Here is a 26818-nt window from a genome sequence, read left to right as displayed (position 1 = left end):
AAAAAGCAACTTTCTCCAAAAATGAGTCTTTTTTTTACCCCCCACAAGGGTTAGGGAAAGTGCATTGTGGGAAAGCCATTGCCCTCTATCCCAGTCTTGGGGGAAAAAAGGCAAGTGGATGAGAAGGAAAACCTCTTATCCCACCTGGAGAGGCAGAGGCCCCTCCTATCTTCTCGCCAGTGGGCAAGATGGTGACAGTGCTGGAGACCCTTCCCTCCAGGGGCTGCTGCGTCACCAGGGGCCCAGGCCGAGCAGAAGCAGCATCACCCCAAATGTGATCCACCAGGGGTGGCCTGCCAGCTCTCCCCCAGCTTCTCCCTGAGTCACCAAGGTGGAGAAATGGAAGGCAGGGCGGGAGGTGTTGAGGACGGGGTCAGTCGAGTAGGCGGGAGCAGGGAGCTGGTCCTGGGGAGAATTAGAGACTGTCAGGGTGGTTGCCCCCAGATTAATCCCGCACCACCCTCCCCTTACCCTGCCTATCCTGCAGTGGAAAGTGGGGGCACTCACCTGCGGGGCAGGGGCCCGCACCAGGAGCCGGAGGAAGGCATGGGTCGGGGGCATCGTGCTGGGTTCTCCATTCTTTGCAGTCACCGTCACCATCACCACGGAGTCAGAGGCGGCTGTGTCTGGTACCTCCAGCCACAGGCGCCCCGAGGTGGACTCGTTCTGTTCCAGGTGAACCCTGGGGAGTGGATGCCACCATCTGGCTTCAGCCACAGGCTCTGAATAGCTGGGAGCCAAGGGGAGGTGGGGAGGGGAGCGAGGAATTTGAGCTCCCATCCCAAAGGGCCAGAGGAGCACCTACCAGATCCCATGCCCGGGCACAGAAAGATGGGACCAGAAGGGAGAAGGAGGTTTCAGGGGCTTCACCTGGAGAGGTTGGAGGTGAGGGCGAAATTGGGTTTGGCAGATGTCCTAAGATGGAGATCCTGAGGGCCCGAAAAGCTGGCAATGCGGAGGCTGAGCGGGGCTGTGGTGCCTGGAGCCAGGAAACCCGGGGGACCGCTGAGCTGTGAAGGAAGGCTGGTCAGGGGAGGAGCAGGCCCCATTCCCTCCAGCCCCAGCCGCACCTTCCGTGGCCTCTCACCTCCAGCAGGACCGGAACTACAGCACAGGGCTGGGGGGCCGCCCGGTGGAGGCCCCGCCCCACTCCGTCCTGGCCAACCAGCTCCAGGGAGAAGGGTCCCGAGGTGGACAGAAGGGTGGGCGGTAGCGAGGCAGCGAGGAGACCTCGCTCTGGGGGTCCCCTGGGCTCCAGAGGCACCTGGCCCAGTTCAGCACCCTGGGGGACCCCTCGGAGGACCACGTGGGAGAAGTGCGGCAGAGGGCCTCCAGGGTTTCCTCTGGAGCCCAGCCCTGTCACCTCTACCAGTAGCTGGGTCTGGAGACCTGGACAGGAGAGGGGAGGGGAGAACAGAGATGGGCGTGAGACTTGGAGACAGGGAGAAAAACATGAACGGCTTTGAATAGTAGTTAGCTCTGGGCCATGTGGATGGGGAAAAGGGGTTACCTCTAGGGGGTACTGATGGGCAGGGCCAGCAGCAAGTTCTGGGATGCTGGAAATGTTCCATAGCTTGAGCTGAGTGATGGTTATTAATATATAAAATCCACCCAGCCTGTACACTTTAGTGCACCTTATTCAATGTTGTAACTCAATAAAAAGTTATATATATACACACAAGTTAGGGGTGGGGCTAGATGTACCTGCAACTGGTTGAGTCAGGGGGTAGAGGCCAGGGTGGGGTCCATCCTCCATGGGGATCCCAAAGTGGAAGAGGAAGTCCAGGGAGGTCTGGGCTGAAGGAGGGCGAAGGCAGTCAGAGACCTTCCTGTGATGAATGTGACTGATACTGCTCTCCGGTCTCCCCGTCCCTTTCCCAGGAATATCATCTTCCTTACCTTGCACTCTCACCCGAGGGGTACCCTTGGCTGTGACTTGGATCTCCCAGGTTCCTGACTGTGGAGGGTCATTCATGCTCACCATCCAGAACCGCCCAAAGCGGCGAGTGTGACCTAGAGGCCCCTCACCGTCCTCCTGGCTCTGGGAGACCCCTGGGTGTGGGGGGTGAGAGATTGGCACAGGAGAATTCCTTTCGCTTCGTACATTACCCCTCCTCCTTCAGTCTCTATTCTTCCCACTGCCTTGAGACACACACAGGGAAGCACCTGCAGGGTTTCTGATCCAGAAACTGCTGACCTCCCCATGGATCCGGACCGTGACATTCTGGAGCAGTCCATCCACTCTGAACACAAGTGGCCTCTCAGCCACCACAACACGGGGCTCCAGGGGAAGGGTAACCTTGAGGGGGCAGGACCGAAAAATGAGGGAGAAGATAAGACATGGGATGAGGTGGGAACAAAGGCAGGAGAGAGAAAGGTAGAGACAGAAAGAAATGAGGGAACACGTGGAGAAGGGATCCCAGTGGGAGAGGAAGGAGCAGGGGTGGAGCTATGGTTAATGACAAAGTTGGAGGCAAGGGATTAAGGATGAGGCAACCACCTTCTGCCCCCCATAAGAGATGGCAGGACTTCCTAGAGGAGCCGTGAGGACAGAATACTGGAGGTCAAGCCTCGGGGTGGGGCTGGTGTTACTAATATGGAAGGAGCAGGATAGAAGGGGTTAGCAATGGATCTCATAGGGAGAGAAACTTCCTTCCCACCCTTCTTCCTGGAATGGCAAATCAGCAAAAAGAACCATTCCTTACAAGAAAGAGAAATGCAGTGTCGCCCATCCCCTCAGTTCTCATCTGAGCCTCCACATGTACTCACCAGGTCAGCTATACTGTCCCCAACAATGGCCGCCACATCCCGAATATACTGGTCTTCGGTGAAAATCACTTCTCCTCCTGAGGCCAGAGCCACTGCCTCGTATGGCTCAAAACGCAGAGGGGACAAGACCTCACGCCGGGCCCGGCCCTGAGCCCTAGATGGGTCCTCAGTTACCAGGAACGTAACCTGTGTCCAGAAGAGAGGCCAGTACTTGAGGTTTCTACTTGCTATGTACCATTGTAACCAAGGATCTCCTGTGCTCAAGCTCTCTACAGAGCTGACCATTGGTGATAAATTCTGTCTACCCTCTGGTTGCTACAGCATTACGGGTAGGGCCTCCCACTCTAGTATTGTTAAAGGGGTTTGGAAATGTTACCCTCATGATGCACTTCTCTCCCCTCCAAGCCAAGGCTGGTTTAACCACCCTAGTGTGAGTGTCATCCTTGTAATGAGAGTTGTCCTGGGGTTTCCCACATCCCTGGGTACCTAACACTGAGTCTCCCACCAGTTATGCTCACCCTGCAACGCCGTTCCTGCGTCAGAGACTCCACCCGGTTGGTGAGAAAGGCGTCCTTAGGGGAGGCATCAGTGAAGACAAAAATGTCTGAGAGTGGAGGTGTGTGCAGCAGAGCCAGCTGGCAGGGAGAGGAAAAACTGGTGGTAAAAAATGGCAGCCTTCAATGAAAAATAAATAAATGTTTTAAAAATGGTGGCAGTAGGGGAATGGGCAGAGCAAGGGAAGGCAGAGTAGAAGGCAGTATGGCCCTGAAATCTGGAATGAAATGAATGAGACTAGGTTCTGAAGAGGGGATGGAGGGTGGGGTCCCAGGGAAGCTCTAGCTCCCTTGATGGTGGGGCCTGGAGATGGGGGAGGAGGAGGGAGAGGGTGGGGAGAGCAGACCTCCAGGGCTGACAGGCACATCTCTGGCTCATCGCCACCTCCTAAGGCATGCATCTCATTGAGCTGTTGCCAGAAGTTGTCAGGGTCACTTGTTGTAAAGACAGGGCCAAACCCTGGGGAACGAGATCGAGAGACTGAGGAGAAGGCTCCTCTCTTGCCTGCCCAGGGCCATCTCCCCAGTCAAGAGGCCCTGCAGTGTTCCTCGGGTGGACACGTATTGAGATAACAATATTCTTTATGTTTAAACTGACAGGATAGGACAAGGCAGGGCTTAGGTACGTCTGGTGGGAAAGTGGACCCCATTTCCTCACAAAATGGTGGCACTTCCTGTGGTCTTGAGTGGGCCTTTTTTGGGTATATGTTTAAATATAAAAACAACTGGTGAAGCAACATGGATGGACCTGGAGAGTATCATACTAAGTGAAATAAATCAAATATCATTATGATATTCCACTTGTACATGGAACCTAAAAAAATGATACAAATGAACTTATTTACAAGACAGAAATAGGCTCAAGGACATAAAAAACATATTTATGATTACCAAAGGGAAAGGGAGGGATAAATTAGGAGTTTGGGATTAACAGATACAACTATATATAAAATAGATAACCAACAAGGACCTACTGTATAGTGCAGGGAACTAGATTCAATATCTTATAATAACTTATAGTGGGAAGGAATCTAAAAATGACATATATAACTAAATCACTTTGCTGTATATCTGAAACACTGTAAATCAACTATACTTATCAATTACAAAAACCCCCAAAAACCTGGGTCCTCAGTTTCCTCACAGAAAAGCCAGAGAAATAATAGTACTTACCTCAGAGAAGCTTATTGAGACGATTGAGTTGATTTTCTCAATTTCAGAACAGTGTTTTGACACATAATAAGTGCTAAATTCTTAAATACTCATTTATTCATACCCTTATCAAATATGTGATAAGCTCCTGTTGAGTGTCAGTCACCATGAGATTTATATAGATGGATCAGACTCAAACCTGCTCCTTAGGGAAGTTTCAATCCTAATTTTATTTGATGATCGTTTCAACCTTGGGAGATAGTCAGGATAAGTACTGACCCATTTTTGGATGATGAAGTTGAGGAAAGAGAGGTTAAACAGGCTAAGGACACACAGTAAGACTGGTCAACCCAGGTCAGATAATCTGACTTCTAAGTCAGTAGAGGAAGGAATATGATTTAAGTAGCTGTCTCAGATATTTCACAGAGGCCTGGACACACCAAGTTCCCCATCTTCATCCCAATCTCTGTCACAGGAAATGGAGAGAATTGAAAATGACTTATTGGGATGGACGCTTAACAACTAGAGGCTGCCTGCCTAAGCACCTGTCATGGTTAAACTCCTGCGGCAAGTGCCGTCATATTGGAAACAGTGGAAGAAGTGGCTGGCAGTTCCCTAAATGCATAGAGGTACCAATGAAGGACAAGGATCCTAGGAAGTGCTTCCATTCTATTACGGAAGTGAAGCCATGAGGCCCACTTCCCTACCAGTGACATTACCTCTTGCCCTGGACTTGCCTCCACTCTCCTGTCCAGACCATAGTTACCTGGATCATGGAACGGCACCAGGACATAGTGAGTGGGCTCCATGGGGGTGCCCCGTCGCTGCTCCACAATGTGACGGGCCTGGATCTTGGCAGCATTGATCTCCTCGCCCATACTGCCTGTGGTATCCAGGACGAAGCTCAGGCTGGAGGCTGGGGTGATGTCCAGCAGCCTGAGAAGCAGGCCAGAGATACGGTGCACGGTCTGCACACTCGTCCCCAGCCCCTGTTTCTCAGCTCCAGAGCACCTACCTATTAAGGAGCCCAGCTCCAGGAGGCCACTCACCTGGAGAAACCCCTGTCTCCCAGGCGGCTTCGTAGGAGGTTGAAGGCCTGGATGGAGGCCAGAAGGGCCAGTTTTGCAGCCTGGGGGTGCAGCATGTGGTGGGGGGAGAAGCCTGGGGATGTGCTATCCTTGTTGATGCCTCCCCGTGGCGGCTGGGAGCTGCTCTGGTCAAAGTGGCCCCCGTGGCTACATTTCCCTGGGTTGGGGAAACAGATCTGTAGGGTGAAGATAAAAAAAACCCACTGCTTTCTAATAAAGTGAAGCCCTTTCTGACTTGGCCTCAGCCTCTCACTCCTCAGGAAAGGATCAGCTGAAAATTAGGACATTTTGCAGAGGGCAAATCTGGAGTAAATCTGGAATGGTCGGTCACCACAGCACGTGGTAGATCCCCTGATCCCTCAAGTCGGTCCCCAGAAGCTCCCTCAGGCATTGATGTCTTATCAGCTCTGTAAGAGACTGTCCCCCCTGAACTCCAACAATCATGGCCACTTCAGTGGGCCTTCAGCCAGCCACCCACCCCCTTCCCAGCATCCTTTCCTTCCAAGAAATGATACCACAGGATTTTAGGACAAGGGCCTACAGGACTGAGGTCCTTAGGGAGAGGGTCGGGGAGAGGAAAGGACTTCTCCCCTTACTCTTGGGGGTCTTCCCATCTGGTACCTGGAGGTTTGGAGGGATGAGTTCCAAAGTAGCCAGAGGTGAGGAGTGTGAAGCCCAGCAAGTTCCCAGGGCAGCTCAACTCCTCACAGTCAGAGCAGGTAGGGTCGCCCACTGGAAAGAGAGGACAGGGGTCCAGCACCCATGATTCTGCTGCCCCTGATGTTTATCCCAGTCCACCCAAACTTCTTCAGCTTTTCCTCCCACCTGGAACAAGGTGAAAGCCCACAGGTACCCTTTATGGCTACTTTTCTAGGCTTTCTGAACTAAACCCTGGAGTTCATGGCTGGCAATGAGACTCGATATTTGAGACTGAGAGTGTGCTAGAAAATCATGGGGACCAATCCTAGGGGGAATGTACCCTCCATGAGCTGTGGACAAGAAGTGTACTTGTAATAAACAGAAGGCAGCTTCTGGGTCACAGTTCAGTTAGAAGGGGGTACTGAGAGGGAGAGTCCCCTGCCATCCAGTGCAGGGAGGAAACCTCATGAACGAGAACTCCCTGCAGTCTGCAGAGTGGTCCTGGCTCTGGCCTCCCCTGCGTGATCTTGGGGAAGCCAGCTAATTGACTGGCCTTTGGTTGAACTGAGGGACCTCAGAGGTTGTCTCAGATTTGAAGCCATGTCGCTTCCTAGTTGACCTCAGGATGTGACCCAGTGGCTGGATGGGCTGAGAGGAGGTGGCTCTGTGGGCTTCGCCCTTACCAGCAGGGGCATGGCCGTACCTTGTGCCAGGTTCCGGAGCTCCTGCCTCGGCCAGAGGAGGTGAGGGTGTGGCTGCTGCTTCCCCAGTTCCACCCAGTTGCTGTGACTGTAGAAATCCTGGTCCCAGGAGAAGGACGGGGAAGAAGCACTAGCTGACTGCTCTTGCGGTCTCCAGCCTTAACTGCCCTCCTTCCAGTTCCCCAGCCTAAACGCCTCCTCCCGCCTGGCTGCTCCGCCAGGCACCCCACGTCCCCTCCAGTGCTCTCTCCCTTGCCCAGAATGGAGCTCTGGTGAAGTGGGAGCCTCCCACTGTTTCTTCCCATCTCTCAGAGCCCAACCTAAGGCCCTTCAGTGGCCTGCACGGCCCACCTCTGGACCTCAGCACCCTTCTCTAGTTTGCTTCACTCCAGTCACAAAGGTGTCCTGGCTGTTCCCACAGGAAGCTGCCAATTTGGACTGGTGGGGACTAGGGAATAGCCCCAGCCCCTTCTAGAGGAGGGGGAGGCATGACTAAGAAAGCACCACCCGGGAGTCCAGAAGACTGGAAGTGAAGACTCCTCTGACCACAATCCCCAACTCTGTTCTCACCTGCAGGGCGTGAAGTGCAGCTCCCAGGCGCTGGCGAGCCAGGGTATAGTCAAGGGCTTTGGCTGCCGCCACAGTCTCCCGTAGAGCCTCCACCAGGCGTGTGCGGCCCTGGCCCAGCCGCTCGGCATCAAAGTGCAGGTCAGGGTCATTCTTGGAAGTTGGCAGGAAGTCTTGGGCGGCATTGGCACGAGACACCTCTCCTAAGGCTGCTCGGAACCGGCGAGAAGGAGACCCAGGTCCAAAGTAGGCAGCAAAGAGGTCGTCGGCAAGGAGGGTGTGGCCCTGGGAGAATGGGAGGGGCAGGGGTTCCAGGGAAGCCCCTTGGTTGGGACCATTGCCCATGCTGGCTCAGCTCTAGTGCTCAAGGCTGGATGCGAAAGGAGCTGAGGGTGCTGGGCCCTACCAGGGAAGGGCAGTCCTGGATGTCCGTATGGAGGGGGACTCCTGATTGTAAGACTAGGACCCCTGGGCACTGTTGCTGCCTAGAGGACAGGAGGGAATGTGTGTGGGGGTCCGTTCTCTTGGCAAGCAGGACCCTTAAGTAGCAGAGGTCCCCGGAATGAGGGAATCTGGCCGGGATGTGACTGGACCCAGGGACGCTCACCAGGAAGTCCTCAAGGCGAAGGGGGGGCCGACCTGGGGGCGGCTGCTCTAGGAAGAGGTGCAGGGTGACGTTGAGCGCCGCCTCCTCCGTCAGGTCCTGGTGGGTGATGGAGCCGGGGGCAGCCAGGAGGCTCCAGATGTTGGGGAAGAAGGCGGATGCAGGTGGCAGCAGGAGCTGCAGCAGCAGCAGCACTGAGGGGCCCAGGTGGGATAGGGGCACGTCCGCGGGGATCATGGGGCCCAGGTGGGATAGGGGCACGTCCGCGGGGATCATGGCTAAGACATGGACCTGAAGGACAGAAGGCACTCAAGAGAGGAAAGGAAGCAGCAGAAACTTAGGGCAGGACTGGCTTTGTCTGTCTCCATGGGCAACTGCTTTGGCCCTTTATCTCCTCCAGCTGGCTTCCCCGCCCTCCCCCTTCAATCATTCAGCAAACCTGAGGGCCTATCAGACCAATAGGAACTTACACGTGCTGGGGCGGGGTCTGAGGCTCCTCCCCCAGAACGCCCCTCCCCTCCCTGAGCCGGACGTCCCCCCAGGCATTGGAAGTCCCCCCTCTAGGCCTCTCCCCTACCTGGTTGCTGGGTCTCCGGGCAGGACCGCTGGGCCAGGCGTCATAGGGCACTTAGGTCAGAGTTATAATTAACCTAAGGCCTGACTCAGTAGAGGGGGAGGGAGGCTGCGGAAGGGTGGGGGCAGGACAGGCAGCCCCTAGCCCCTCTTCTCACGCCTGCGCAGGGCCACAAGCAGCAGCCAGCACCAGGGCGGGCCACCCTTGGCCGCAGTGCGGAGGTGAATGAAGAGGCGGGAGGAGGAGGGAGCGAGTGCCGTGACTCAGGCCTGGCTCAGGGCCAGGCCCAGACAGACACACCTCTACCCACCAGGACCCAGTGCCTCATGTCCAGCCTGCTGCCCTCCTGTTGTTCACACTAGCACCCGAGGATCCAGGAACCCAGCCCCTCAGCACCCCCTCCCCAGCCCCACCACACACACAGTCCAGGTTTTGTGGCAAAATATTTTATTGCTGCCATCCCCATGGTGGACCAGTGGGGGTTATGAGGGTTGGAGTTGGGTGTTTCACAGCATCTTCTGAAATAGGGCAATGGCCTCATCAACCTTCCTGAGCTCTGCTTCTGTCTGCTGGAGCTGAGGACAGAAGAGGGGGTGGTGGCTGAGGAGGCCCAGGCCCAGGAGAGGAGAACCCCAAACACCCGCAAGAGCAGACGGATCAGAGTCGGAAAGACGGATGAGGACCATGGGCAGGGAGTAGCTGGGGGCCTGTGTGTTTGGCTGGCCTGTCTTCCCGCTGATTCTCACCAGCCTCCCAGCAGCAGCCTCCTCTCTGACTAGAATCCTCATTCACTTCTAGCAGCACCTTGTTCTCTTCCATCATCGCTGGTCTCCTGGGTCCTGCCTTTTCCCAGTGTTCAGTTCCCAAGGACAAAGGGGCCTCAGCGCTCATATGCGCCACCCAGTGGCCCAGCCCCAGGCCGTGACCCGGAGGTAGAGCACAGTGGTTAGGAGCACAGGCTCCGAGGCAGGCCGTTAGCCTTTGCTTGGAAAACGGTGCCGGTAATACTGCCCTGCCGTGAGATGGCTTCTGGGTAGACAGCCATCCGGGTTCTTAGCCTCCACGCTTGTTCCTCTGTTCCCCTGGTTTACCCCATGGTTCCTCGCTGGAGGGGCCCTAGGTGATCTGCTGAACTCCCTGACTACACTGGCTCCATCCTGAGCCCAGGTCCCGGCATGTGGACCCCACATTCTGGGCACTGGGTGGTGCGTGAGGGGTCTGGCTGGCTGGCTGGTCTGCCTCCAACTTCAAACTGCTGTGAGACCCAGGGCTGTGCCCCTGCCCTGGCTGTCCTTTACGTGTAAAAGGAGGGATGCCATGGGCCCACCTGCTCTCCTGCCTGGGCCGGGCAGAGCAGCTGCAGGAGGGGGTTTGATGGTGGAGGGAGCAAGAGGTGGGAAATGGGGAAGGAAATGCCCCACATGCCACACACCTTGGCTTCATCTGCCTCCTGAACTTTGAGGGGCACCTTGACAGTGTAGCCTGAGGTGGCGCAGCGCTCCCGCAGACGCTGGGCCTGCCGCTGTGCCTCATCACGCTTGGCCTGCAGTTTGCCCAGCTCCCGGGCTGGGTCTACTAGCCCCTGCAGCTGCAGGTGGACAGAGCAGCGGTCAGAGGCCAGGGCCACAGCGCAGCCCTGGGGTGCAGAAGCCCCCAGCGCCAGGACGGCCACGATCCCCGCGCTGGCCAGTGTCTGCACGTAGCCCGATACCGCCGATGCCAGGGCACCTGTGGCCTCGTCAGCCACTTCCAGGAAACCTGCCGGGGGAAGGGAGACAGGTGAGGAGACGGAGACGAGGCAGTCATGCTAGACACTGGTCCCGGGGTGGGAGGGAACAGGGTAACGTGTGGGCCCAAGGCTCACAGTCGGGCCTGATCCGGGTGAGGTTGTAGTCGGCACGCAGGGAGCGCACGGCTCGAGTGATGCTCAGGGCCAGCTCGAAGGCAGCTTCTGCCTCAGGGTCCTTCCAGGAGCACTGAGGGGAGGAGAAGGGGGTAAGGAAGCTGGGGCAGCTCTGAGGAGCTCCCCAGAGCCCCGTATCCAGGCCATACCCAATACCTCCGAGGGCTCTGGGTAGGCGGTGATGCATAGGCTAGGGGGAGCTTGTGGTGTCCGCCGGGGCAGCCGCTGGAACAGCTCCTCAGTCACGAAGGGCATGAAGGGTGAGAGTAGCCGCAGGCCCACGTCCAGGCAGGTGTAGAGGGTCTGGCGGGCGCATTCGGCTGCCACTAGGTCTACCCCGTTCAGCACAGGCTTCAGGCACTCCTGGGGACAGAGGGGCACAGGGTTCAGGGCTGGAGAAGGCCAAGGACCAGGAAGTGGGGCAGGCGGCTCCTCCTCACCAGGTAGACATCGCAGAGCTCGTAGAGCCAGAAGCTGTACTGGGCGGTGGTGACAGCCGGGAAGTCGTAGGCCTGGAAACCTTGGTTGCTGAGCCTCACAGCTTCGGTCAGCCGGCTGCGGATCCAGCGGTCCACCAGGCTCTTGTGGCCTCCAGGCTTGCAGGGGGCGAAGGAGCCTGTCAGCCAGGGGGCACCATGTGCCCAGGAGGAGAGGCCACAACCCCATAGGAATGGGAACCACGGGGAATCTGCATTCCAGGAGGATGGGTCCAAAGCAACCACCACGTGCCCAGGGTGGTGGCCCAGGCCAGAAAGGGCCGGCTGCGCCACTGTGCGGGAGGAGCTACACGCAGGCTCCTTAGGGGCAGGGGCCGGGCTTGATGTTGGGATGGCAAGGGTGTGACCCACGTGGGTGCTGCCCACCTCACCGCCCACCAGGCTCTCACCTCGGACGTGGGCGAGGGCACGAAACCCTTCCCAAGGCCACGGAGGGCAAACTTGGTGGCGTTCCAGAGCTTGTTGCAGAAATGGCGGTACCCCAATATCCGGTTCACATCCAGGTTGATGTCACGGCCTAGGCGGAGGTGAAGCGTGAGTCTACACTGCTCTCCCTCCCAGCCCTGGGCCCTGGGCAGCGGAAAGTGGGGTGCCTCCGGGGAGGAAGAAGGATGCAGCTAAGACTGCCGCAGGGAGCCATACCCTGGGACGTGTAGGCGCACAGTCCAAACCGGAGCGCATCAGTGCCACACTCGGGGATCCCCGTTGGGAAATCTGCCTTCTGTTGGGGAAGGAAGAGTCAACGGAGGGGGAGGAATCAACAGAGGAGGAGTCAAGGAGGGAGGGTCCTAAGCCAGGCTCACCCGCCTTCTGCTCACATGCCAGCCACCGGCCCACCGCTGTATCTGCCCCCTGTACCTGCCCCTCTTTTGCCTTCTCCACCTCGCTGGGATCCAGGTTGCTGTTCAGTAACTGGTCGTGGAGGCCCTGAAGGTGACGTGGGAGCAGTCAGGGGCCCGTGACCACCGCCCCACAGCCCTTCCCGGCCTGACCCAGCACCCAGTCCCACCTGCAGGGAGACCCCATGGATAACGTCCAGGGGGTCAATGACGTTGCCTAGAGACTTGCTCATCTTCCGGCCGTGGGCGTCCCGCACAATAGCATGGAGATAGACCTGCGAGGTCAGGGCAGGGAAGGCCTGTGAGGACGTCTCCCCACCTAGACCCCAATGCCTTTCCCCTCACCCCTACATCTGGTCTGCTCCTCTCTGAACCTCGGGCCCCTCAGCGGCCCCGCCAGCCCCTTCTCGTGAATCAGAAGTGCTCCCTCTTCTAGGAAGCGAGGTACAGAATTGCTTAGCAGCGCGCAGGCTGGTTTGCAGTCCCACGAGCCCCCTTGGCTGAGCCCACCCACAGCTGTCCAGGTGAGGGAGGGGACTGGGGGGGTAGCGGCAGTCTCCACACCTCTTTGAAGGGCAGCTTGCCAGTGAGCTTGAGGCCGAGCATGACCATCCTGGCCACCCAGAAGAAGAGGATGTCATGGCCTGTCTCCAGCAGCGTCCCCGGGTAGAACACACTCAGATCTTCTGACTGGGGTCAGAGCAGGGCATGAGTGATGGCGAGCCACGCAGCCACACCCAAGATTCCCACCCAGCCCTGGGCTGGCCCCAGGAATGTACCTGGTTGGGCCAGCCTAGGATGGAGAAGGGGAAGAGGCCAGAGGAGAACCAGGTGTCCAGTACATCTTCATCTGAGGGGGGCCAGAGGTCAGAAGTCAGAGGGGTAGAGGTGAGGATCAGCCTCCCACTGCCCCCCACCGCATGGCCCCGCCTTGCCTTGCTGGAGACTGATCTTGTCAGGGGACACGCCGAACTCCTTGGCTGCCTTCTCCCGGGCCTCGGCCTCAGTGCGCCCGCTCACCCAGTACCGCCCGTCAGGGTCCTGCCATGCCCAGGTGGAGTGAGTACCTAAGAGGGCGCCTCTGCCTGTCCCCCCACCAAGACCCAATGCACTGAAAGCCCTCCCCAACCCCAGATGTGCCAGTCTCCAGCCCCGGCCTGGTTCTCACCTCCCCTGGGGGCACGGCAGGGTCGTTGACAGTGATGAAGTAGGCTGGGATGCGATGGCCCCACCACAGCTGCCGGGAGATACACCAGTCCCTGAAAGTGGCAGAGGGAGGAAAGGGCATGAAGGAGGGGCAGGTGGGGCGCCAGGGTGTGCCCGGCTCGGTCCCTCGCCTGGTCGCCCTCTCTACATCAAGGGGCTTGACGCACCGGATGTTGTCCATCCAGGCATGCCACGTCCGCTGATGGGCCTCGGGCAGGATACGGAGGTCACCCCGTGTCACGGCAGCGCTGGCAGCCTGAGCCATCTCCCCACAGCGCACGTACCACTGCGGCCGCAGCAGAGGCTCCACCACATCCTTGGAGCGGCTGCAGGTACACGTGGGTGAGGAGGCTGAGTGGGGAGCACCCCGAGGCGCCCACCCCCTGCCCTGGCCTCTGCCCTCACTTGCAAAGTGGCACCACCATGGGGTTGTCCTCAATGCCGCGGAACAGCCCCTGCTCCTTGAGCGCTGCCAGCACTGCCTTCCTGGCCTCAAACCTGGGCAGGCCCTGTGGGGGAGACAGGCTCCGTCATGGCTGTGCCAGGAGCCCCGCTGTCTCCTGACATGGCCACCTCGCCGAGGCTGTCTCACCAGGAAAGGTGGGGGCACGTTGACGAGGGCCCCGCGGGCGTCCATGATGCTGACGGCCTCCAGCCCGTGCCGCTGCCCAACCTCATAGTCATTCTGGTCATGGGCGGGGGTGATCTTCACCGCGCCTGGGGTGTACGTAGGGGTGCGGGGTCAAGTAGGACTCAGTGCGGTCTCTGCTCACGTGCACCCCACCTTTTGCCAATGAATGTACTCTCAGACCACCCCATCCCCGACACAGTCCCCTGAGAACCGGCACAAGTCCTGCAAGTTCAGGTGCACCTCATGGTTCCTTCCTGTCCCCACAGGACAGCCCAGTGCTTACCTGTGCCGAACTCCATGTCCACAAAGTCATCAAAGACGATGGGGAGGCTCCGAGACACAAACGGGTGGATCACACTCTTGCCCTTCAGGTGCTGGGGACAGAGGGAGATGCCAGAAACGCACAGTGGGCTGGGCCCGACTCCCTCCTACGCAGGGTCCTGATTTCTTGACACCCAAACTCCATCCACAGAGCCAGAAAGCAGCCAGAGCCATGTGTTTCGAATCCAATTTTCTCAGTGCCCATCCCATCCCTACACATAGTGTAGAAGCCCTCCTTGCCCAGCATTCTTCCCCCCAGCTGCGGGCAGCACCCCCACCACACCTGGTATCTGGGGTCTTTGGGGTGCACAGCTACAGCCACATCTCCCAGCATCGTCTCGATCCGAGTGGTTGCCACTACCACCTCGTCGTCGCTGTCTGGGGTGACAGGAGGCCTTGTGGTCTCAGCAGTGTGCCCTTCCTGCCCCTCGCCCAACCCAGCCCAGGATCCTGGTGCCCCTGGCTCCTACCTGAGCCTTGGACCTTGTAAGCAAAGGAGACGAGGACCCCAAACTCCACCTTCTCTTTGTAGCCAGGCACGGAGAGTAGGGTACGACCTGTCAGCTCCTTCTTATCCACCTATGAGACAGAGCTTAAGAAAAGAGGCCCAAGGGCTGGGGCTGGGGGTATGTGGTGGAGATGTGGAGAGCTGGGGGGAGGGAAGGGGCACACCTCGATGTCAGAGATGGCAGAGTTGAGGGTGCAGGACCAGTTGACAAGGCGTGTGCTGCGGTAAATGACTCCTTCCTCGTGGAGCCGTACAAAGGCCTCTGTCACGGCTGCTGACAGTTTCTGGTGGGAACAGGGGAAGCCAGAGATGGGCCTGGGTGCTGAGACAGCAGAGGCCAGCGGGACCTGGCAGCACAGAGCCCCCTGCCAGCACAAAGGCCCCTTTAAGGGCTGGAGGGGAGAAGTGCTTTTCTTGAGCAGGGAGAGGAGAGTATGGGAACACACAGATAGGAAATGGCATGGTGATGCTGATATGGCAGGGAAGTCACTCAGTTAGGAACAGGGGCTAGTGCAGAGTCCCAGGGGTACAAGCTCGGGGGAGGGGGAGGCCCCTCAGGTGCCACCTGAAGGAGTTTGAGCTCCTATAGGGAGCGACAGGGAACACAAAGGGCTGTGACATGGGGCAGAAAGTGGCATTTGCAGCTGAGCCCTAGTGGTTTTCTACGAGTGGACCACCTCCTGGGGGAGGGCCCCCAGCGTGTGCTCTCTTCTGTGGGGAGCTTCCCCCTCCCACCCCAGCCCCGAGACCCCTCCTACTCCTACTCACAGGATCCATGGTGAAACAGGCTCGATTCCAGTCCAAGGAGCTGCCAAGCTTCTTCAGCTGGTGGTAAATCCGGTCACCTTTCCTGGGAGTGGACAGACAGACCGGGATCAGCAATGGGGTCTGAGCTGGCGAGTGACATCAGGTAGCCAAGGGGGCAGAAGGTGGGGGTCACTCATTGCTCTAAAATGGACCTGGGCCCTGGGCCCCCATGACCCTCAGCCTCTGTGAGCGGGTCTGACCCTGCAGCCAGGGTCGTGGGGCTGTGATGCCAGCAGACACTTGGCACTTACTCCTCCTTCCACTTCCAGACCTCCTGCAGGAAAGCCTCTCGCCCCAGCTGGTGCCGATTCAGCCCTTGCTCGCGCCAGAGTTTCTTCTCTACCACCACCTGGGTGGCAATGCCCGCGTGGTCACAGCCAGGATTCCACAGGGTGGTCTCGCCACGCATGCGGTGCCTGCAGGGAGCATGGAGAAGCAGAGGTGAGCGGGGGGTGGAGCTGCCCTGAGAGAAGCAGAGGTGAGCAGGGGGGGGGGGGTGGGGGGGGTGGAGCTGCCCCGAGGGAAGCAGGAACTCCAGACAGGTGGTCGATGGACTTCATAGGAAAGGAAGGGGCGGTGGATCAGAACTCTCCCCTTGCTAAAATCATCAGGGAGAGATGCGTGAGGACAGCCCAGGCAATTTGGCAAAAACAACTAAGAGGAGGCTCCTGCCCAACCAGATAGCAAAACATATCAGAGAGCTATGATCATTAAAACAAGTTTTCACAGGAACCAGGAACAAAGTTACCGATTAAGGAAACAAAACAGTGACTGGAAACAGATCTAAGCATATTTAGTATTTGTTAAGGGTGGCATTTCATGTCAGTGGAGAAAGGACAAACTGTTCAATAAATTTGTTGGAGACTGTAGCTAATTTGATTGGAAAATTGCACTACTTCCCCATAGTCACAAAAATAATTTTATTTTAAAGTCTAAATTTAATTGGTTTTTTAAAAAACCCTTCAACTTAAGAAAACAAAACTATGAGAAAAAGCATTAGAAAATGGTATCATTTCCAAAAATAAAAAAAGAAGAAAATAATAGGTGATCATGTTTATAACTTTGAGGCAAGAGAGGCTTTCTTTAACAAGATAGTGAAGATTAAATCAAAGAACATTGGTAAACTTAATTAGGTTCACTGTATTTGTACATTGTTTTCAATGACTCATCTAACTACATTATATTCATTATTGTATTGATCTGTTTACCCCCACTAGGTTTAGAGTTCCTTGGGGACAGGACTGTAGCAACTCGTTTCTCATACAGACCACAGGTATTTCTTATATGCTGTAATGGACATGGACACTTTCTGACATTTTCAAGATATTGTTGTTTAGTTGCTAAGTCATGTCTAATTCTTTGTGACCCCATGGACTATAGCCCACCAGGCTCCTCTGTCCATGGGATTTCCCAGGCAAAAATACTGGAGTGGTTTGCCATTTCCTTCTCCGGGGATCTTCCTGACCCAGGGATCGAACCTGTGTCTCTTGCATTGCCAGGTGGATTCATTATCACTGAGCTACCTGGGAATCCCATGGGTACATGAATACGTAAGTAAATAGGAAAGGTCTTGAAAGACACACATCAAAATGATAATAGCGGCTAATTCTTAGGAGGGAGTGAATCTGGAGGAAGGTGGTCAAGGAAACTTGAAGCTTTAAATTTCTTACAAGAAAATATTCACATTATTTCTTTCTAAATTCAAAACAATGTTATTTTTAGTGGCATGAGAAGAGAGTTTGCAAGTGGAAGTGTTGGTTACTTGACCAGAGGAGGATGCTAAGTCATCAGATGGGAATGACCTAGAAGCAAATGTAGCACCACCAGGGGGCAGAGGTGAGAGCCCCAGTCAGCAAAGAGAAGGGAGCCAAGGAGCAGGAGCCAGAAGGCAGAGGGAAGCCTGGAGGAGAGGACAGGAGCTCACCAGCGGGTCAGGGAGTCCTGGATCGCGTTGGTGAGCGCATGGCCCAAGTGCAGGGAGCCTGTCACGTTGGGGGGTGGGATGCACATCATGAAGATGCCCCGGGGGTTTGGTGCTGACACGCTGGAACGCTGACGGGGAGGAAGATGGGTGCTTGCTAAGGCCACATGTCATCTCTTCCATGGCCTGGCCCCTTCCTGGGCCATGGATCCTTCAGCCCTGTCCCTCCCCACCCCCATCCCCTCCAGGCCTGGGCGGCAGTGTCTACTCACCCCATACTCAGGCCTGAAGAAGCCCTGCTGCTCCCACCAAGGGTACCAGGCAGCCTCCACGTACTGAGGGCTGTAGGAGTCAGGCATGGTGCCACTGACATCTGAGGGAGAAGGGCGGGGTCAGAGCCGAGGCTGGGTGCAGCTGGGAAAGGGACAAGGGGCCGGCAGAGAAGGACATGGGCCTCACTAAGCAAAGTAGTGGGAGCAAAGACAGAGGAAACAGGATACAAAGAAAAAAGGAGGGTGGAGTGAAGAGTGGGGAGGGGTCTCCCTTCCCCCTCCTTTCTTTTAGTACCTTTCTTTTCCCCAGGTGGGGTCGGGAGATCGTAGGTAATGACTCCAGGATCTCGTTTCTCCCTCTTCTCTGGTTTTGGTTTCTTCTGCTTGAGAGGGAAAGGATATAGGCCTAGATACCAGCCATTCACCATGGCACCAACCCTCCATCCTGCTCCACCCTCAGCCTCTCACCTCCCCAGGGGGTGGCTGCTGCTGTTGGACCTTCTGCTTCTGCTGGAATTTCTCTAGTTTCTCCCGTTTCTTTGCCTCTTTCTTGAGTTGAGCAGCTGTCTTTGGGGGTGCAGGGACCTCAGAGCCTGTAAAGAGGCACAGAAATGCAGACCTGTCCCTGCAGGTCTGTGAACAGCGCTGTTCACAGGGCTACCATGTGTCAGATGGCGTATTTAACTCCCCAAAGGCTCCCCCATGTTGACCTCCCACCTACCATCCCCCAGCTCCTGTCCCATTGATTCTGCTATTCCTAAGAGAGAAAAGAAAATGAGCAAGGGCCCAGAGGAACCCACTCCCCACCCACTCTCCATCCTTCCTCACCTGGCTGTTGGGAGAGAGACCTGGCCCCTGAATACAGAACCACCTCTCCCAGTACGGCCCGGAATTCTGGCTGCTGAACACATGTGATAAACCAGCGAGTCACATTACCCCAGATCCGGCGGGCAGCGGGGTCCAGGACCTGGGGTGGGGGAAAGAAATGAATTATCCTTAGTCACCCTGTAGTGAGGTCTGAGGGAACCTGTCCTCATTCTTCCCCAGGTCCCAGTGACTCACGTAACGGAAAGGCAGCAGCAAGGCTGTGACAGCTGCCAGGTCAGCCAGAGTCGGGGCCTCCCCAGCCAGGTAGGTGTGCAGTCGAAGCCACTCTTCCAAGGGGCTCAGGGCTCTGCCCAGGGCCGCCAGTGCAGCCTAGTGGGAAGGCAACAGGGTATGAGATAACGCTTGGCCCACCTCAGTCCCCAGCCCCATGCAATCCATTTGGGCCTCCTTCCATCCCCACAGATCACCAGTTTCTTCTTCACTGAAAAGATCATAATAAAAAATCTTCCCACTCATTCAATAAATGCCTACCAAAAACTTTTTTGGGGGGCTGGGTCACAGGGCATGTGGGATTCCTTGACCAGGGATCCAACCATGCCCCCTGCAGGGGAAGCACAGAGTATGTTAATCACTGGACTGCCAGGGAAGTCCCCCTACTGAACACTTATTATATGTCAGCTGCAATATACTAAGCACAAGAGGCTAAAGATTACATGAGGTAACACGGTAACTGCTTCAGCAAATATGTATTAAGTACCTCCTGCATGCCAGGCACTTATCTAATGAACAAGGAGGCAGTTTGAACAGATGGAGTCCATGACCTGCTGGAGTTTACATTCTAGTGGGTGGGGGGGGGTCAGCGACAATAAATGTGCAAATATATAATGCATTACCCTATTGTTCTCCTTAAAAGCCCTGGAAAAAAAATAAAAAAAAGAAGGCTTGAAGGGGAGAGAGAATCCCAGAGGGGGAGCCCTCTATTTCGATAGAGTAGTCAGGATATGAGGGGGTAAGTCAGGACCTAAGTCATACATTCATTTCACTCATTCATTCGTTCAAAAACTATTAAGTATCCACCATATGCTCAATACTCTGCAAGGAGGTGGTGTTATTAGGCCTGTAAGGCACAGCTCCATTCAGGAAGAATTTACGTTGATAATCTGGTGTGATTCTCTCTCCTTTCCCCTGCTTTCCTTCATTTCTTTTCTCCTTTGTCTTCTTCCAGCAACTGTCTTCTCTGACTGCCTTTCCTCACCTCTTCTTCATCCCGTCTTTTACTACAATTCATAGTAACCTCTAACTAACCTCCTCAGTTTCAGATTCACCAAACTCAGAGACTTTTAAAGCACCTGGCACTAGATTATGTGCTCTGCACACATCTTTTAACCTTCTCAACATGTTCTCAACTTTCATTTTCATATACATAAGAAGACCAAGGCTCAAAGAGTTTAACCTGCCCAAAGTTACCATACCAGGTGGCAACCCGGGATATGATCAGTCTTTTTCAACGTCTGATACGCTATCTTCCTGGCTCACCATCCATTCCGAGTTTTGCTTTCTTCTTCTAAATTTCCCCCTCCCACTTCGCGCTTCTTCTCACCTGGGGGTCTTGGGCCGAGCTTCGGAGTCCCAAGGCCGGCAGCGTAGCCCCACAGGCAGCTGGTATTAGCTCGGTGTCAGCATAACTGACCCACTGTTGGACCAGGACGGCTGCCCGACTACCCCCGGGACCCCCCAGACCTGCTGGCCACAGCAGCTGGGACACAGCCGTGGCCCCCCACACCCAGAGCCCACCGGGACCCTGTTCCAGGGCAGGCAGACGGGGTGGAGGAAAAGGAGTCCGGCTGGCGGGGGGCGGCTGGAGACTGACGCGGGGGTGGGCTCCTCCCCATCCCGGACCCTCCCCAGCTTCCCCGTAGCGAGCAGCTATGAGGGCTCGGAGGCTGGGGAAGGCATCGGGGTGAGGAGAGACGTACAGAATGGACATGGTTACGCGGGAGGTCCGAACGCGGTGGAAAAACCCTAAGGAGAAAGAGAGACAGGGTAAGACCGAGGCATTTAGGACTAAGTATGACTGGGCCTCAAGACCAGAGGACCCAGCTCTCGGAGTGGCAGTGACAGTGGGGAACTAACTTCCCGTGACCGCGGGCCCTCGGGGAGTGTGGGAAGCTCGGAGGAGCCCCTTGGCGGCCGTGGGACGCGGGTTCGGGCTGCATGTACGTACTGGAGGGAGGTGGTCACACTGAGCCGGGCATCCACCTCATAGCCGGGCGCCGGCCGAAGCTGGACTGGCCTGGCGGCTGCGGCCGAGAAATCCGGCGGGCAGGGACAGCGGGCGGTTCTCTGGGCGACCCAACTCCCTGCGACAGGCGCCCGGGCCGTCGGCGCCCACGTGTCACCCCCCTTTGTGACTGAGAGCGTTTCCGGGCCCGCGGGTCCTGGCGCGGGCGACTGTGCCCCGCCTGCGTGTGCGGGCGCGGTCCTGCCGGACCCTGGGCTGGGGGCCGTCACGCCGCCCGCTGCAGATCGCGCTCCTGAGGAATGGAGCGAGGCGCGGGTACGGGGGTGGCGGGAGGAGGACGCCCCCGGGAACCGCGACCCCGTCAGGCGCCGCCGCGGGCACCCCGCGCGGGTCCTCGGCCGGGAGGGAGGGCGGCGCCGAGCGGGCAGCCGGGGAAGCGGCTGGGAGAGCGCTACTTGCTGCGGACGGAGCCGGAACCGGGGTCCATTCGACCAAAGGCCCCGGCGTGCAGGTTCCCCCCATCCTAACCTCCCGGGCCTCATTTCCTCCTCTGTGGGAAGAGGGAGTCATGCTGGAGGGCCTCTAAGGTCCCTTCATGCTGAGAACTCTTTTATCTGTAGCTGGAACTCTTATTTGCTAACGGCGTGTGTTCAATGCCAGCAACTCTCCACAGCAAAAATTGTCACTTGTTTGCATTTATCTACAATAGATATCGGGGAAAAGTGTACTGATTTGGGAGGCTTGAGGAAAAAATCCAGCAGCATCAAACGCACTTTTGGTCTCTCATTAACTTTCATATTAATGGAAGGACAGCAAGCACTGTAGATACACTATAAGGCTTTGTTGGGTAGGCGAATGTTCACAAGACACGGTGTAGTCCAGTTGGGGTAATGCTATGGTTTATACTAGGAGAGTAGTAGCGGATAATGCTGGGGTAATTGAGAGTAACAGGGCTTGGACGAATTAAGCGCGCCTTTCCCACCCACTCTCCAGCCCTCTTCCCAGAGCGCACACAGAACCAGAACTCGAATTTGCTTCATAAATTTTATTCCCGATGCGGGACAGATTCCTTCCCTCCCCACAATAAATCACGTGCCACCCTGGAGAGATCTGATAGATTCTCCCACCACCTCCGGGGAAAAGTGAGAAAGGCAGGTGCTGCAGACAGGGAAGGCTTCTCAGTTCCTCAGCCTTCTCAACAGAGGACAGCCACTCCCCATTATTAGCCCTCTCATCCACACTCTTTAAAAAAAAAAAAAAAGCAGCTTTTGCTATCAAAAAACAAACAACACCTCAAGAAGTGTGGGAGGGAGGCCTCCGGGACTGGGAAATGATGTTAAGGGTCACCAATGGAAGGAGGGGAAGGGAGGAGGAACTATCACTGCTTCTGCTGCAGGGCCTCCTTCCTTGCTGCATCTTGTAGCAACTGTGTGTCGACTTCATCTGCTGGCAACTGCACATAGCGAACCACTGAGCCCCGGATGAAGCAGTTCTTCACTGATAACTAGACAAAGATAGGCAAATGTGAAAACACCCTTAAAAAATGCCCTCTATCCAGCCAGGGACCCCATGCTTTCTTTGAGAGGTGTTCCTCTTCTCTACTATCCACAACTCACCATGTGAGGGTATTTCTCAGGGTCTGTGACACTGATGTCAGTTAGTTTGATGTTGAGATACTAAGAAAAGATGAACACCATCGTTAAAACTAGAGACAAGATGAAAGTACCCAGCTCTCAAGCTCTCCCATTTCCTTCCCCAAGACCCCATTTAGGGCCCTTATAATCTCACCTGATCCACAGAATGGAGGGTTCCACAGATGCTGTTATGGGCAGAGAGAGGGTACAACCAAATTAATTTATACCAAAGTCAACACAGAGGTGACTTCAGAGCAGGAGATAGGAACACGGTTGGGGGAAGTAAAGGACTTGAAGAAACCAGAAAAGGTACAACCAGAAAGGGGCATGACTAAGCTCTGGAGTAGAAAGTGCTTCCAGAGCAGTGTGTTATTTTAGACCTCACATCTCTTCTCCCTAAACCAACTCACTCTTGTAGCTGCCATCGAACAACTGTGCCAGACCTGTATTCTCCATAGTATTTGTAATCTTTACAGCCATTTCATTGGGTAGCTATTATGAAACATCCAGGGTCCCAGAAACATTTTGTAACTTGGCCAAGTTTAGAACAAGGACTTTGATCCAGGCCTGTATGACCCCTCAAATCATCGGTTCTTTTCAAATACTACTGCTTTGGAACCAGAGCCCCATATGTAATGTATATAAATTAACAAACTAGCAGTGTTCTTGATGATGTAGGCACAAGGGATGTCCTATCCCTGAATCCATGAGCCCCCTGCAATGTTAAAGAGGAATGCTATCTAAATACCAGTGCTTCAAGCCAGACTCTCTCCCAATCCTTTAATTTCTGCCAATGGTTTCAACACTCTCGCAAGCTCAACCCCTGTAAATCAAGGACCTTTCATGTCCTACAAATCCCCACTGTTTGCTGATGTCTAACATTTCTGCAGTTTCTATAATTCTCTTTGACAAACCAAGGTCTAATGACTTTACAGCTCAATCCACGCTAGCCTCCAGCCTGGCTGCCTTCATCCTAACCATCCTGCATGTCACCACCAGATTCTAAGTTCCTTAGAACCTGTTTCTGAAACACTAATATGCACTCAAAGATTCCAAGAATCTATGACAAAAGAGGAAACATAAGCTAGTGTAGAATGTGTATAGTGTGGTAAAGGTTGTCAATAGTTTTCTTTGTAAGAATAACTGCTCTTTAATTGCCTTTTTGTATTTAAAAATTGTTAATAGCAGTTTTTAAAACATCCTTAATCTTGCCAAAATTCAAGTTGTTGGTTCTCTGTTGGGCCCTAGTTTTTGTAAAATTCTAAGTATTTGAAATCCAGTGTCAGACTAACTGCCTCAGTGGTGATTTCACCATATTCCTGGATGCTAAAAAACAAATCAAAACAAAAAACCTTTGATGGTGCCCTATCACCTACTGCAGCTGTGAAATAACTTTCAGGAATTGCATAAAGTGGTAACTTTTCTTCAATCCCTTTAGAAGGAGATACTTGGGACAAAAGTGGTCTGACACCCAGCATGAGAGAAAGAGCACTTCTCCCAACTCAATGGATTACCTTCGAATCTTTAAGTCCTTGCTTTAGGGTCTGAGGCTATAACAACAGTTATTCTTGCCATTTGGAAAACCCAGGAAGAAAAAAAGAGGAAAATAAAAAACAAGTCATCTTATAGAAGTGATGAAAGTAGTTGTGGTTTCCACACTTGCCTCTCTATATGGACCCAATTTATATGCAATCAATTTCACATGCATTGCGGGTACCATAGATCAGAAATCTCTGACCTAAAAGGCAAATAAATCCCTTGCTTCACCATTCCGCCATGTCAGTGTTTCCCCACTAAGAAATTATCTCACAAAGAAATGTAGAAGAAACTGCTAGGGAGAGAATACATTGACTCAAACTTTCTAAAGGACAGTCAGGTAGTATGTTTTGATATTTAAAATGTACATTTCAAAGGATTCTTTTTTTTCTTCTAATGAAATGAGATGTATACGCTTAAGGATACAGGGCAAAATCACTTGTAAAAATGAAGAATTGGGAACAGCCTAAGTGTCCAGCAGCAAGGTTTTGCTTAAATCAGTTCTAGCCAGCTTAGAAAAATGCCATTCAGACATTAACAATGTTAAACATCAACTTTATTGACATGGAAAATACCCACAACATACTGTTAAGTGAAAAGGCAAGTTTCACAACTGCATAGAGACTACGCCCCTGTTTTTAATTTAAAAAGGGGTGAAGTGAAAGTTTCTCAGTTATGTCTGACTCTCTGCAACCCCATGGACCATAAAGTTCGTGGAATTCTCCAGGCCAGAATACCGGAGTGGGTAGCCTTTCCCTTCTCCAGGGGATCTTCCCAACCCAGGGATCAAACCCAGGTTTCCTGCATTGCAAGAGGATTCTTTACCAGCTGAGCCACAAGGGAAGCCCAAAAATACTAGAGTGGGTAGCCTATCCCTGCTCCAGTGGATCTTCCTGACCCAGGAATTGAACCAGGGTCTCCTGGATTCCAGGTGGATTCTTTACCAATTGAACTATCAGGGAAGCCCATTAGAAACGTATGGTGGGGGAGCAGATAATGGAATTTAAGTTCTGGTTTTGTCTTTTACTAGTTGTGTAGACCTAACCAAGTTTCTTAATCTATCCAACCTTCAGTTGCCTCATGTGTAAAACAGCAACAATAGTGTATGTCATGTAGAGATGTTCTGAAAATAAAATGAGTTAAACAATTTATTCAGGCCTGTGTTAGACATTAGGTACACAGTGGTAAACGTAAACATGGTCTTGGCCCTGTAGGAAAGACGGTTCCTAAACAGTTAATACATTTCTATGAAATCACAATTTGAGAAGTACCCACTAGCAAGGAAAGACTTTGTAACAGAAGAGTGTACTTGGCTAGAACCAGGAAAGTCCAGGGATATAGTATGAAATAACTTTCACAAGTCCTGAGAGATAATTAGAAGCTAATGATACAAGGGGACAGGGGATGTAAAAGCAGTACAGACAGAAGGAGCTCACTGGTCTCCTGTGTATCTTTTATACTTTCTTCAACAAAAGGGAGATTATGCCACATATACAGTACTGCAATAGCTTTTCCCTATTGGTATCTCATTTCTATGTGACAGCTATATTATACGGAAATACCACAATCGAACCCATTCCCTATTTATGGCTATTTTCCCCCCAACTTGTGACTATTACAGACACACACACACAAATCTACCAACATCCTTCTACATACATGGTTACTTGTGGAACTGATACTTCGATTTCTGGTAGCTGGGTCTGCCCTGTCTTCTCTCTGGTTCTTACTACTTACATATTTCTTTATATTGTTTTCCAATACATGATACAACTCCCCAGCTAATCTGCAAGTTTAAGGCACAAGTCATTTCTTCCTTTTGTATCTCTCCCACCTTGCCTAGTGCTCAAATACTCGTCAAATTAAACAGGTTCCAGGGCGCTTGGCACATCCACCCCCTACAAACTTGTGGGAACAAGTACCTACCTCAGGTCATTCTTGAGTTCCACGACCACATCCTTGCCGACAAGGGACTTGAAAAAGGAATAGAAGAGCTATTGGGCGAGAGGGGGAAAATCATCATATGGGAGGGGACATAGTAAAGAGGTGTGAATCCCTGCCAGTATTACCAAACATTGGTACTGGGATCCCGCCACATCTCTGGCAGTTCTCTAAACTTCACAGGAAGGAAAACTTCACAGGAACACAGAGGAAGGAACACTCGAATGAACAGCTGCAGCCCTGACGATGATGCACACTACGAGCCCCTGACAGAAAGCCCCAGAGTCATCTGCCCTGCACACGTCGGGTCTGCCTCAATGGACTCTCTCTCCTGGGGTCCTGCCCACGCCTCCTAGAGAACTGTAGCAAGTATTCCACCCGCTCCTTCTCGGAGCCTGGTCTCCGTCAGGGAAATGCTCCTTGAGGTCTACTGTCCCTGCTGACTCTCTCATAGGGGATAAAAAAATTCCATTTGCTTCCAAGTCTCTTCTCAAATAACCTGAGATGCAGGAACCAATAACGGAGGGAAAAATCTAGGGCCCAACGGCAGCCCAGAGGAACAAAGCCTCCAAAGGGACGCCCACCCCGCCCCGCCCCCAACCGTCCCAACCGCCCGCGCTCCCCAAGGGCGCCCCCTTGTGACGTCACGGTACCTACCATGGTGCCTGCTCTCCGCCGGACCGGGAAGGCGCGGGCCGGGTGCTGTGGGCCGGAGGCCTGGCGGGAATTGGATCGCGAGCCCGCGCGTGGGGCGGGGTGGGGTCGCGCAGGCGCAGCGGGGTGGCACAGCGGAGAGCTCCGAGTGATGGAGGACAGAGAACGGCTGGCTTGCGGCTCAGGGGGAGCGGGCCGGGTAAAACTGAGGAGAAAGCCAAAGCCGGGAGAGGGGCGGGGCTTCCCGCCTTTCGACTTCCTCCCGGAGAGGCGAGCTCCCACCGCGCAGGCGCAGGCCCCAACTGCGCCCGTTGGGTTGAAAAGGCTGGCTCACCGCCTCTCAGGTTTTTGTTACTTTCTACCACAATAAATTCGCTTCCAGCAAGATTTGCTCTTACCTTAAAGACACTTCCTATTGCAGACTGACTGC

The 26818-nt window shown here is 54.4% G+C and overlaps 3 protein-coding genes across 5 annotated transcripts; all 3 read right to left on the bottom strand.

Annotated features, from left to right (window-relative positions):
- Positions 1 to 231: 231 nt before the first annotated feature.
- VWA7 (von Willebrand factor A domain containing 7) lies at positions 232 to 8311 on the bottom strand. Its single transcript, XM_068961092.1, has 16 exons — positions 8078 to 8311; positions 7474 to 7755; positions 6906 to 7002; positions 6185 to 6295; positions 5525 to 5720; positions 5242 to 5411; positions 3671 to 3783; positions 3288 to 3404; positions 2770 to 2955; positions 2167 to 2299; positions 1900 to 2052; positions 1705 to 1797; positions 1088 to 1389; positions 871 to 1010; positions 508 to 682; positions 232 to 405 (listed from the first exon to the last, which is right to left on the bottom strand). The coding sequence occupies exons 1-16, from the start codon at positions 8309 to 8311 to the stop codon at positions 232 to 234; spliced, it is 2676 nt and encodes an 891-aa protein (XP_068817193.1).
- A 783-nt stretch (positions 8312 to 9094) lies between these two features.
- VARS1 (valyl-tRNA synthetase 1) lies at positions 9095 to 20760 on the bottom strand. Of its 3 annotated transcripts, none has more exons than XM_068961003.1 (30): positions 20606 to 20760; positions 19982 to 20403; positions 18616 to 18750; positions 18382 to 18520; positions 18022 to 18146; positions 17849 to 17936; positions 17554 to 17654; positions 17285 to 17412; positions 15612 to 15776; positions 15322 to 15403; positions 14718 to 14837; positions 14516 to 14624; positions 14329 to 14423; positions 14008 to 14098; positions 13686 to 13810; positions 13499 to 13602; positions 13261 to 13419; positions 13056 to 13146; positions 12823 to 12928; positions 12667 to 12737; positions 12452 to 12577; positions 12058 to 12162; positions 11907 to 11975; positions 11691 to 11769; positions 11438 to 11565; positions 10992 to 11147; positions 10708 to 10914; positions 10513 to 10624; positions 10081 to 10406; positions 9095 to 9223 (listed from the first exon to the last, which is right to left on the bottom strand). In XM_068961003.1, exons 2-30 carry the CDS (start codon positions 20366 to 20368, stop codon positions 9155 to 9157), a joined length of 3798 nt encoding a protein of 1265 aa, XP_068817104.1. In that variant the 5' UTR covers positions 20369 to 20403; positions 20606 to 20760; the 3' UTR covers positions 9095 to 9154. The 3 variants fall into 3 exon arrangements, with proteins under 3 accessions (XP_068817104.1, XP_068817105.1, XP_068817106.1); XM_068961004.1 differs by having other exon boundaries at positions 17849 to 17933; XM_068961005.1 differs by lacking the exons at positions 18382 to 18520; positions 18616 to 18750; positions 19982 to 20403; positions 20606 to 20760 and adding an exon at positions 18275 to 18306.
- Positions 20761 to 21671: 911 nt separating this feature from the next.
- On the bottom strand, positions 21672 to 26613 carry LSM2 (LSM2 homolog, U6 small nuclear RNA and mRNA degradation associated). The gene is made up of 5 exons (XM_068960810.1): positions 26392 to 26613; positions 25720 to 25787; positions 22412 to 22442; positions 22240 to 22299; positions 21672 to 22127 (listed from the first exon to the last, which is right to left on the bottom strand). Exons 1-5 carry the CDS (start codon positions 26392 to 26394, stop codon positions 22002 to 22004), a joined length of 288 nt encoding a protein of 95 aa, XP_068816911.1. The 5' UTR covers positions 26395 to 26613; the 3' UTR covers positions 21672 to 22001.
- Between the last annotated feature and the right edge of the window lie 205 nt (positions 26614 to 26818).

This window comes from Capricornis sumatraensis, chromosome 22 (assembly GCF_032405125.1).
Source record: "Capricornis sumatraensis isolate serow.1 chromosome 22, serow.2, whole genome shotgun sequence".
Lineage (NCBI taxonomy): Eukaryota > Metazoa > Chordata > Mammalia > Artiodactyla > Bovidae > Capricornis > Capricornis sumatraensis.
Note: the sequence above shows the minus strand (reverse complement) of the source record. Positions and strands in the feature narration are given on the sequence as shown.